This window comes from Phalacrocorax carbo, chromosome 4 (assembly GCF_963921805.1).
Source record: "Phalacrocorax carbo chromosome 4, bPhaCar2.1, whole genome shotgun sequence".
NCBI lineage: Eukaryota > Metazoa > Chordata > Aves > Suliformes > Phalacrocoracidae > Phalacrocorax > Phalacrocorax carbo.
Genome location: NC_087516.1, coordinates 16,467,120 through 16,479,662, shown reverse-complemented (window position 1 = coordinate 16,479,662; position 12,543 = coordinate 16,467,120). Strand labels below are relative to the sequence as shown.

The following is a 12,543-nucleotide window of genomic DNA, read 5'->3' as shown; positions in this document are numbered from 1 at the left end:
CATTGGTTCTCATCCTGTCAGAGGTGACCACGGAGAAAGGTCTGGCTCCCTTGCCCTCCTTCCCTCCCATCCAGCAAACACGCACCGAGGCGTCTTCCCCTGAAAATGGAAGCAGAGTAGAAAACTGGAAACAAAATGGAAAAAGGGGTCAGGGGAAGCATTCTGGTTCAGTACTACTTACTTACCACAAAATGCCGCCCTGCTGCTTCTGCACCTGAGCAGGTAGCAACCCGCCGCCTGCCCATGTTCCCTAACAGAGTGTTGCACAGACACTCAGGGGCAGAGTGTTGGTTAAAACAACCCAATTTATTGTCATCTTTGCACCGCGTAAAAGTGCCAGGTGGGATCAACTCTCTCCAACAGGATGGGTGATCCCGTCCTGTTACAGGTGGTAACAGGAGCCTCAGTTGCAGCGGCATCTTCAGCTGGCCCGGTGGGGATTCCCCAGACTCTGCTTAGGCTGAGCTCCTCTTGAGCAGTGTCATCTCCGTGCCTAGTGTGCTCAGACCTGCAGCAGAGACTCCCCAGGCAGTCTCTGGGATGAGCAGGTTCTCTGCCCCAGTGTCCAAAATTGTCCTCCGGGCCCCACCAGTGTGAGAGGAAAGTAGGTCCTCAGGGTCACAGGCACGGGTGCAAAAGCCTGTGACCACCAGAGCTGCAGACCTCTGAGGCGGAAACCGTCGCGCCGGGTGTGCCTCGCCACGAGTCTGAAAAGCGGCACCACGACGAGAGCGCAGCTCTGCGGCCGTGGTGCGCTGCTGGTAAAGCTGGCCTCTGCCTACTCAAGGCTCAGGTAGGCGCCTGAGCTGCCTTGCTGCACGGCAAAGATCATCTCAGTGCAGATGTTCATCTCGGAGGTGCTTGTCAGCTGAAACCTGCAGGACCGCGAGGAGGGCAGCACCGTTAGCTGGCAGTGGTGCGACTGAGGCAAAAGCAGCCAGGCTGATCTCACCAACACCTGGACCCAGCAGGCGATCTTCTCCACGTCTAAGTAGGAGCACGTGCAGAGGGTGCGTAGGAGGCATGAGCTCTCCTCCCTGGGCAGCTTGTTGTCGGGGTGGTGGAGAAAGCACAGAATATCCCCCAGCAGCTGCTCCCTCGAGCACGTGCAGTCCAGCACCACGTGGATGCTGGAGTGCCTTGCTGGCAGCTGCGCCGTGGTGTCCAGCTCCTGGCTGAAAGAGTGACCGGGGGGTGGCTGCAGGACCACGAGCAGGCAGTAGGTGATACTGTTCTCGTGGACGCTCCAGCTCTCACAGGTGCCGTCCATCTCGCTGGCTGGGTGCATCTGCGGCATGAAAGTCCTCTTGCAAAGCAGTCGGCAGACCCCAAGGAGGTCACCCACCAGCTCCTTCAGCACTTTGCACGTGTCAGGCAGGCCCTGCGTTGGCGATGGGGTGGACACAGCCAAAGACCTGACACCACTGAGTGCACCACTGAGGTCTTCCGCCTCCTCGTCATCCTCCTCCTCGCGGTGGAAGCTGTTCAGCTCGCTGCAGCTGTCAGAGGCAAGCTCCATTTTCCCGGTAACCCAGCAGACCGCCACAAGCAGGGCCAGGACTCCCGCAACGGTCCAAAACGGCCACTGCTGCAACAGAGAAAGGAGCGTGGCTTCCTCCGCGGCCCTGCTCTGTTCAATCTCCTGCAGCAGCCGAGTCATCTGCTGGTGCAGGTACTCCTCACGCTGCTTCATGTGCTCGACAGCGGCCACATCTATCTGGTGATCGTGCTCCAGCTCGTGCCAGACGGCCAGCACAGCCAGGACGAGCGCGATTGCCGCAGCCATGGCCTGGAGGGGGTGGGAGAAAAGGGGTCTCAGCAGGGCTGTGTGGGAGGGAGCACGAGGCTGGGGGAGCGGGTGAGGAGCCGCCTGGAGCTGGGGGCTGGTGGGAGAGGGGGTGAGGGAGGCGGGAGGGAGCAAGGGCAGGGTTTGTGAGCACTGCGCGCATGGGAGCCACGGGCTGTCCCAGGAAAGCGTTTGGGCACTGGTGTCGACAGGCCTGAAGGGGCCGCGGGCCCTGGCTGGAGGCAGCATGGGGCCCATCCTGCCCAAGCCGCCCTGATGGCCAGCCCCTGGCTGGGCTGTGCCCCATGAAAGGGCAAGGGACACCCGAGCAGAGCGTGCCGAGGCCCCATCCCTGCCACCCAACAGCCTCCCGCGGAGCCACGGGCAGCCGGCACATCCCCCAAGCCTCTCTGGGCACCTGCCACCGCCGGGAGCCCCGAGCAGCTCTGGCCCCAGCCCCGAGGGCGGTACCGTGCCCTGCCCTCAGGGGCTCGGCTCTCGCTCTGGGTTAGAAACCCCCTGGTCACCTGCCCCGTCCCCCAGCCAGCCCAGCCTTCCCCCTGCATGCTGCACTCACCGATCACCCAAGTCCAACAGCAGTGGGGCTGCCTGGTGACGCCCCTGGGGGCAGCTCCCATTGTGACCTGGCCCCTGGGCTGTCACAGCCACCGGGGCAGCATCACCCAGGCGGCAAGCCCCAGCCTTCGTCCCCACCGCCCGCCTCAGCGGCTCCTGGCCACCACACCAAGTACAAACCCGCCCTGCAGGAGCGAGCTCCCGGGGGCTCTTGACAAAGCGGGCAGACGCGTGCACAACCGTAACCAAAATGAAACCGGGCACTGGAGGTGGATCCCCCTGACTCACGTAGAATGGTGCAAAGTCTTCTTTTCTGTCTTGAAAGGAAGAGCTACAAGCCCTCGGCCAGAGCCAAAACTCCACCTCCCTCTTCTCCTCTAGGATTCCTTCTGCCAGGGCAGGACTTAGCCCTGCAAACCCTGACGGTCAAGCCAAATGCAAATCATGTCCCTGGTGCAAGTGGAATAGGTCCTATGGCTCCTGTCTCCGGCTACCAGCTTGCCCCCTGCAAGGGCAAGCCAGGGGACCGGAGGGACCACGCCAGGCCCTGCATATCTCTGCTCCCCTGAGGTTTCCCCGGTTCAGGAGAGCTCACTGTACACCGCGCCGGAGCGCTTTGCTGTGGACTGTGCCTCCCAGAAACATGGCCGGTACCGCGTGAGTGCATGCCTTGGGACCCAGGCACCTCAAAAGCTTTCTTAAGCCCTACAGCATATGTGCCAGGACTGACACAGGTGCCATGTTTGTGTCAGTTCAGCATGTGCAGAACTATACATCCAATGCACCTCCTGTCCAAAGCCTTCTGAAGGCAAGAAGTGGGAGGGGATGCCAGGAAGTGGGACGTGCTCTGAAGGCCCTTTCTGTGTTAAGCCTCTTTTGCCTAGGTGGTGGGGACCTGAGCTCCCAAGTGGAGGGAACATATCTTTGCTCTGTCTGCCTGTGACCACAGGCAGGCCACCCAAAGGAATTCAAAGCGTGCCCGTGTGAGAGAAGGTGGCGTGGCCCGTGGACGGTTTGCTCCTTCTCTGCCACCCTGTGAAATGGACTGACTCCCTTGGTGCTGGCCTTTGTGCTTGTAGACATGACGGTGCTCTTGGTGCCTTCGTGACACTGATGGGGGCTGATGGTGTCTGTCCCTGTGGCGGGATGGGGCCTCTCCGTGGCAGGGTCTCTGTCCTCGCTGTGCTGGTGAGAGATCAGTGTTCCCAAAGATGCATTTCCCAGTGGTGATGAGGGGGTGCAGGACGGGAGGTGCCTCGTGCTGCCGGACACTCCGCCCTCCTGCACCTGCACCTGCCCGAGCTGTGCCTCCAGCTCTCAAGCTGCTGCTCTGCATTGGCTCGTGCCCAAGCCTCCCAGCGGCACAGCAAGCACGACATCCAGAGCCCTGCTCCGCACTCATGGTGCTTGTTCCCTCTGCAGAGGGCTCACCACTTGGAGACCGTGATATCCACCTCCTCAGGGGGTCACCCCAGGGCAATGCTGTCGGGCTCCCAGGGGCTGGTGTGCCCCAGGTTCGTGTGGTGCAACCCCACTGCGCAAGCACAGCCACCTACAGCAGGCTGCCTGGCACCGTGTCCAGACGACTTTTGCACAGAGAAGAGAAGAGAAGAGGAGAGGAGAGGAGAGGAGAGGAGAGGAGAGGAGAGGAGAGGAGAGGAGAGGAGAGGAGAGGAGAGGAGAGGAGAGGAGAGGAGAGGAGAGGAGAGGAGAGGAGAGGAGAGGAGAGGAGAGGAGAGGAGAGGAGAGGGGAGGAGAGGAGAGGGGAGGAGAGGAGAGGAGAGGAGAGGAGAGGAGAATCATTTCAGTTGCAAAGGACCTACAACAATCATCTAGTCCAACTGCCTGACCATTTTGGGGCTCACCAAAACTTGAAGGTGCTCCTAAGGGCCTTGTCCCAATGCCTCTGAAACTCTGACAGCCTTCAGGCATCAAACGCCTCTCGAGGAAGCCTGTTCCAGTGTTTGACCACCCTCTTGGTAGAGAAGAGCTTCCTAAAGTCCAGTCCAAACCTCCCCTGGTGCAGCTTTGAACCATTCCCGCGCGTCCTATCACTGGATACCAGGGAGAAGAGACCAGCACCTCCCTCTCCACTTGCCCTCCTCCGGAAGCCGTAGAGAGCAATGAGGTCACCCCTCTGCCTCCTTTTCTTCAAACTAGGCAAGCGCAAAGTCCTGAACTGCTCCTCGTGGGTCATTCCTTCCAGCCCTTTAACCAGCTTTGTTGCCCTCCTCTGGACACATCCAAGGACCTGAATATCCTTCTTAAAGTGCGGGGCCCACAGCTGCACACAGGCACTTGAGGTGAGGCCGCACCAACGCTGAATAGAGCGGAACAATCACCTCTTTTGACCAGCTGGTTATACTGTGTTCCGTGCAGCCCAGGATGCAGTTTGCCCTCTTGGCTGCCAGGGCCCACTGCTGACTTGTATCGAGCCTGCTGTCGACCACCACCCCCAGACCCCTTTCTGCAGGGCTGACACTGTGTGCTGGTTGTGGCTGAGAAGGGGTTAATTCTCCTCACTGTTGGGGTCGGCTACCTTTCCAGCTTACCGCGCTCTGCCGTGTCGTTGCGGGCTGGGAGGGACAGGGCCATGGCGGGGGCGGCGAACCCGGCTGGCCAGTGGCATGTTCATTCCATACCATGTGACACCATCACCAGTATATTAAGGCGGGGGGGGGGCAGGTTGCGGCACGGGGGAGGCGCGGTTTCGGTTTGGCGCGTGGTGAGCGGCTGCGGCGCGTGCGTTCCGTTTCGGCCGTTAATCCCCTCCCTCCTCCCTTCCCCCCCCCTCCCCCCCCGGGGCTTTGCGCCTCTCGTTCTCTTTACATTGCATTTCTGTTGTTGTTTCTTTTAATTTTAATTATTAAACTGTTCTTATCCCAACCCACGAGCGTTACCCTTCTGATTCTCTCCGCCATCTACTGGCTGGGAAGTGAGCGAGTGACTGTGTGGGGCTGAGCTGCCGGCTAAACCAATCCAAGCTAAATAATAATAGTCGTAGATTGTTTCCTCATTCCTTTCAGTGTTTTAGGAGTTATCTTTTGGGAAAAGCCAAGATCAGCCTTTCCCTGGAATTACTGAGTTTTCAGTCAAGTATGGTAACTGCAAAACCATCTGAGAAGCAGCTTTCAGGCAATACATACACAGGCTCCTGATTTATCTCAGGTTGTAAAGTAATATTTGAAATACAATGAAAGAAGGTTTTTTGAACCAATCATCTATATTTTAATTCCCTAAATTAGAACAGGATTCGTTAAACCACATACTAACATTCTAGTATAATATATGCTTCCTCCTTCCCATCTCTCAGTGTTCTCAATCTGCGTGCACCTTCATCTGCTGGTGGAATATAACAAAACTTTTTATAAAATACATAAACTGGGGAGTAAGGGATTTTGACTTATTTGTGCTTTCCAACTGGGACCACCACAAGAACTGTGAAAATAAAATTGTCAGTGATATAGCTGCAATCCAGAGTGAAAGTGCTTGAAATCTCAGGAGAAAGATCTTCCTTCCAAAATTTCCAACCTGGTTTTCCAGAACTGAGGGCTTCAGTTGAATCTGTTCATATTGGGGGAAACTGCAGCTTTGGGGGCAGAACTGTTCTGTCCCTCCTGTACCCCAGTGATCAGCCACAAAGTGTGAACATCTCCCAGTGAATTCATGGAGTTTCTTCTGTCCACAGAAAAGTCTAAATCTTTGAAGACCTTTATTCAACTTGAATCTGAATGCTAGATTTCAGGCAAATTTTTATTTACAAACAGAAACAGTCTCTTTTTTCCTCACAGGCAATATTCTAAGGCTTCAGGGTATTACTTATTATTATTCCTATAATTTTATCTGGAACTCATCAGAATTTTTAGCAAGCTTACAGAACACTTGACTTTGCACCTAATGATAAATAAACGCTTTTTTCTGAAGACTAATGAAACTTGCTGTCTACACTTTATCCATTAAAGTTTAAGCAAAGACCCTTTGGCATGTTGCAAGCACTTTTACCTACAGAATAATAGCATTTTCTTTGATTAAAGCCTGGCCATCTTACAGATCATTGATTAATAGGAAAAAAGTGTGACAAGATTTTCAAGGAAGGAGTGGATATTGAATGGATGTCAGATTTTGTGAAGGACTGAAATTTTTCTTTCTTTATAAGGAATTGTTTCCTGGTGAAAGATGGAAATGAAATCAATCAATTTTTTAAAAGAAATGTTCTTTCATTCACTGTGATGTGTGTCTTTACATAAATACAAGTTTGTCTAACTCTCATTAATTCTTCTGCTAAATCCAATATCCTTGCAATCTGGCCACAAGGTTTTTGCATTAATCAGTCATTTCATAACTCCAGAGACATTCCCCTTTTTACCTGATCACTCTTTTCCCCCCACTTTTTCCTACTAAATCTCCACGTACATTGCGATTGGCTGTCTCAGTAATGCTTTGTGGTCCTCTGAGACACAACGTTTTTTTGCCCAGAAGCCTTAAACTGACTCACAGGTGAGCATGTGCTAGGCTACGGGTATTACACTGGCCTACTAGCAGCAACCGAAGGTGCTTATTTTTCATCTTTTTGAGTGGTTAGCCTTTATTCAACTACTGAAAGAGAGGCTGATATTTCTTGCTGTTTCTGCAAAAGGGTCCTCCTGAGAGTTCGGGGCACTTAATTTCTTGGTTCAACTATGTACAGCCCTTTTTTGTGGCTGACTAACATACATGTATTTCAGTACTACATGCACTGCAATTCTCTAAAAATTATCTCGAGATTCATTACATTTAAAGCCAGAAAGGACCGTTAGATTGTCTAGTCTTTATATCACAGGCCAGTTATACATCACTTTTACATGGAGCCTAAAGACTTGTTTTTGACAAAAGCATAGTTTCTACAAAGGTATCAAATCTTGATGAACATACTACACAATGGAAAAAATCCACCTCTCCTGTGAATAATCTGCTGCAGTGGAAATCACTACTAAAAATCTGTGCTGTTTTTCAGATTAATTTGCCTGCTTTCTGCTTCCAGGCACTGATTCCAGAGGAGCCATTTAGAAAACCGGATTTTTCCTTCGTTAAGATATTTATACACTGTCACCAAGTCTTTTGTCTGATAAACAGACTGAGGTTGGTGAGTTTTTCTTTGTGAAGCATTTCCTCCAGGCCTCTCATAATTTTTGTGTCTCTCTGTCCCTAATTTCTCAACAACTTTTTAAAATTAAGGTGCCAGAATTAGAGGTGTTATTCTGGCATTAATCTTGTTCTAGCATGTGGAAGTTAAATAATTTCTTCATTTCTCATCAGTGATCTCCAGCATGTACATCCCCGGGTGGCACTTCTTGGCATATTGTGAATGCAGTTTTGCAGTCAGGACTTTATAACCCTTAAACCCATAGAAGAATCCCATTCAGTGACATTTCCCTGAGTGCATTTATTCCTTGAGATCTATCATTTAGCCAGTGCTTAATCCCATTTCACTTATTCAATGCTGATGTTGTAAGAAGCAATTTTTTAAATGAGGGTCAAATGCAGTACTAAGTCAAACATCTTAAAGAAGTCTATCCATCTGCCTTGATAAACCAAATTTAAATTAAAAATAAAAAAAAAATACATCAAGTTTGTTTCACAAGAGCTCTTTGTCATAAAATCAGTTTCATTTTTGCATATTTTATCCTTTATCTTTTATTTCTTTCCAGATTTAACCTTTTCTCAGATTTTCTGTTGTTCCACCTTGTACTGATGACAGGTTAGCCATTCTCTGTGGAATCTATGCTATCCCTCTTGCTTTTGAGTATTATCATAAATTTAGTATTCTTCCAGCCATCTGCCTTTTCACTGGGTTCCATTATACATTCCTAGCCAGCTCTTTCGGAGATCTTGGAAAAGTTCCCGTCTTTTAAACACTTATCTTTAACAGACACTACTATCTTCCTTAGCCACTACTGGACTGGACAGTAATTCCTAGCACTAATGCAGTGAAGTACCTCTTGCTCCTTCTTTCCAAATTCTCCAGAGCCTGTTTGCCTTTAGCAGTCAGAAAAAGTGTCAAATATTTTATAGGACATTTGCACATTTTGTCAAAATACTCTTCCCATGGTTTTTGTTGCTGGTGTTATTGGACAAGTACATAGAGTTTGGTGGTTCAGTCTCCTGCCAGTACTGGATGAAGGGGTCTTATGTTCCTGTTTATTAACTAAGTTTATTAAACAAAACCACTTTTTATCAAACATTGACTGTCTTGATTTGGAAAAGAAAACTCACACACCGTGTGACCTAAACTATAAACTCGGACTTCTGATTCCTACATCCCTCTGAGATTCCCGTCTCCTGGTCAGATGTCCTTGGACTCACACAAGGGTTCGAAGTTATTGGGAGGCTATACACAAGCGTATGCACTGAAGGTTCAACCATCCAGAGTGCTGTTGGGCAGGGAGCTGAGACATACCAGAAGTGACATGAGATTTTGGCTTCTTTTACATTGGCAAAAGAGAGTCTGAAATTAAATATAATAATATTGCATTCGATAAAATCATCTTGGGAGATGGGCCAGTATCTCTGAAGGAGAAAAGCTAGTTAAAGAAGCAATGGGTAAATACTGGCCAGAAAGGGATGTAGGCTAAAGTCTCTAATGTGATATCGCACGCCGCAGTATCCTGGCCCTGGCCCTCGTCCTCAGCAGCTCTTCTCAGTGGTGTGTCCTGTTCTTTCATGGTTCTGCATAAAACCCACACTTTTTGTGAGTTACACCAGCCTACCAACCTCTGTTGTCCTTGAAGAAATAGCCTCAGTCTCAAAGCAAGGGCCACTTTTTGTCACTTTATTTATCAAATGACATAAATAGTGTCCGAACAGAAGATAATTTCTGAGCAAAAATATCAAGAAAGACTACACAATAACGTGCCTGAGTGCTTATGCAATGCAAATAAGGATTTCTTTGGGGAAGGAATCAGGATTGCTTTTCATATTACCTATTTTTGTTTGCTTGTTTGTTTTTTCTTGTTAAACCAAAAATATTTTTCATCTCATTTGAATAATCATGATTACTGCAGTACCACCTGTGACAGCTGTAGATGTTATTTAATAACAAAATAGAAGATAGAAATAATGTGAAAATGCTGTTGCAAGTATAAAGAAAAATAAAGGAGAGTTCCTGTACACTAGATGAATGAAATGAGCAAATGAGTATTTACTGTTCAGACATGTAGTACTCTTCATGCATATTAGAAATGACCTTTCCTCCAAAGTTGTACCTTTTCTCATGGTACCCATCAAGTATCTTATACTGAACCAATTAAAGTGTGGGGACATCCAGAAGGCAATATCAAAAAAAGAATAGCTAAATTAAAATAAAATGGGCTTACAAGCAAACAGGAAAAAGCATTCAGGTTTGAAATATATTTCTTCCTTGCTAAGCTAAGCAGGGTTAAAAATTTACATTATCAAAAGGAAGAGAACACGTAACTGCTCCCCATGAGCTATAAAACAAAACTAGATTATCACAAAGCTGTTTATCATTAGTGTGGGAAGGGAAAGGAAAGAAGAAACTTTGAGAAAATTTTGTAAGCAGATTTTAACTTTTTGTAACATATATGCCATTCTTAATCATTCAATGACTAGTTTTCTACTGTAGCTTTTGGTCCATACCTCACTTGGAAGCTGTTAGCTGCAAGTATTAGAGATTTGAGGCCTTTAGATGAGAAACAACCCCCCATGTAATGAATAAGAGAAGCATGGTCCTTAAATTAAAACCACTCTTAAAAATACTACTCTGATATGAACACTTAAAACCTGGAAGGTTATAATTTTATAGTATTTGTTCTCCACATTTGTTTTCTCAGGTATCTGCAACAGATTAAATTTATCCTGCTCCAGTGATCAAAATGGCCCTGTATTCATCAGCAGCACTTTCTGCAGACAAGAAACAGGACTCACAGCAGCATATTAGGACTTTTTCTTTCCATGTAGGTAACTGCAGATATCCATACTGGTACACCTGAAGTCCTGTTTTGACCACTGCCTGTGTGCAAAAGTCAGCATGAGGCCTTCACCTCACTAGCCTCCTGTTTGATGACTGCGGAAAAGCAAAGGCTTTGTAGTATCCTTTGTATGGCTGAACTTCTCTTTCAAAGCAAAGAGCTCAGTAAGGAAACATAGCATCTCTTTTTATCTCAAAATAATAATCACACAAGTTACAAGATGTTAAGGTTGTGTCACAGCTCTGAGTAAATCTGAGATGGTTTTGGTGTCTCCTTTCTTCTGCCCATAACAGAAGCCTGGCTGTTACTACTAGTTTTCATAAAGCACCGTATTTCCAAGGTGTGGATATCCCCATATGTCAAACATTTTAGTTGTTATGCTGCCCAAATGCAGTCAGATCATCATGGCTTTTTAATTTAATGGCAATGACCTTAATTAGATCAGATCATCAGCTAGAAAATTAAGCTACCACAAAATAAACATGTTAACACAGTGGGAAGTATCCTGCTTGCAGAGTGCATCCAGCACTGCTTTGTTCTTGGATTCAGTCTCCAGGTGGCTTCACATGCCCCTGCTTCAAGTTGACAAGGCTGTGGAGCGCTACAAAAGCAAGTTGAATATTCACTAACTGTCCCAGGCACCAAAGATCTTAGTGATGTTCTGACAAGGGAACATATACATGAAGGCTAAAAAGCCCACCAAGCTACAATGCAGCTCAGTAGCAGAGTGCTTACAAGTTTGGCATACATACTGACAATTATATTGGCCATCAAGACTTTTTCAGCCAGTGAATGTGACTCAGTTATTTGTAGATTTTAAGACCAGACGCTATTTCCCTGTTCATTTAGTTGACATCTACAATGTTGATGAGGTCAGGGGGTCTCATGCAGCAACATCTGCATAAAGGCTGTAACTTCCAGGTGACTTCTAGCTATAACACATAATTTAGAAGGACATCTAGCTCTCTTGAAAGACTTGAAATGGGGAAGTCCATCTACCATAGACCAGTCTAAGGTGTTCAAATATGTAAATAAAAGACTACACTGCATACACTATTTCTTCCCTGCAGAGAAGCTGAGAAAAAGAATGAACCATAGGTAATGTATATCATTTGCCTTCCTTAATATGAAGGCAAGTCTCCTGGGCACTGAGCTGCCTTCTGAACAGAGACACAGCAAGCTCCAGCAGGTAAACTGAGAAGTGAAATACGTTAGTGCTCGCATAGCAGCAGACTCTTGTGGTTAAGCTTTCTGCTACCTGTGCATGTCTGCCAGATTTACCTTGGGTACCTATGTACAGTGAGGCCCTGTGCTGTGTAGAGGTACTCTGAGAACAGCATGAGATCTAACAGCAATGTGGAGTTAAAATATATCATCATTGTCAAAGGATTCTGTCTTCCTTTTAACTTCTGACTTGTCCAATACCCGCAATTTTTGTTTCTTTCTTCTCCTGAGACGATGTATACTGACATTCAGTGCTCAATCATTCCTCTCTCAATAGGCAGGGTAATTAACAGTCTCTTCCTCCCCAATGTACAGGGTTATCTTCATGTATTTGAAAGATGTTCACCAGGTCAAACGTAAATGGGTGGAATATTGAACACTGTAGCACAAGACACAAAAGTTCCTAATATATTTTCCATTCTCACCCATTCCCCCTTGCCTTCCTAAATCTTATGTCCAGTAACTTGCAGGTAGCAGAATTTAATTACTGAAGCACATCAATCATTGGTTTTAGGTCCATTGTGAAAAGCAAATTAGATTTCCTTGCGTATTACAAAGGCCCTTCCTTTGTTTTGCAATACGAATGACATAGCCCAGGCATGAAAAATGCAGATAGAAAAAAAGACAAAAGAGAAGAACTGTGAACATAAAGGGCATATTTATACTGACAGACACAAGAACACCTCTGGAATCAGAACTTTACTGGCCTGATACATAAAGGCACATTAGTTAGTATTGTGTTAAATGCCATCTAGCAACTTCATTAATATTAAAAAAAATAGAAAGGCCAAGAATCACAGAATAATTCAGGTTGGAAAAGACCTTTAAGATCATTGAGTCCAACCATTAACCTAGCCTTGCAGAGTCCACCAGACTTGAAGAATCCTTACTTCACTAGGGCATTGCTACTCAATGAATGTAAGAATAGCCAAACTGGTGAGAGCCAAGGTTGACAGGAGAGAGGGTTTGAGGTTACAGCCGCCATAAAGG

At 47.5% G+C, this 12,543-nt stretch overlaps 1 protein-coding gene across 1 annotated transcript; it reads right to left on the bottom strand.

Annotated features, from left to right (window-relative positions):
* Window positions 1-846: 846 nt before the first annotated feature.
* LOC135313227 (inositol 1,4,5-trisphosphate receptor-interacting protein-like 1) lies at window positions 847-5,035 on the bottom strand. Its single transcript, XM_064450785.1, has 3 exons — window positions 4,915-5,035; window positions 885-1,789; window positions 847-850 (listed from the first exon to the last, which is right to left on the bottom strand). The coding sequence occupies exons 1-3, from the start codon at window positions 5,005-5,007 to the stop codon at window positions 847-849; spliced, it is 1,002 nt and encodes a 333-aa protein (XP_064306855.1). The 5' UTR covers window positions 5,008-5,035.
* Window positions 5,036-12,543: the final 7,508 nt, after the last annotated feature.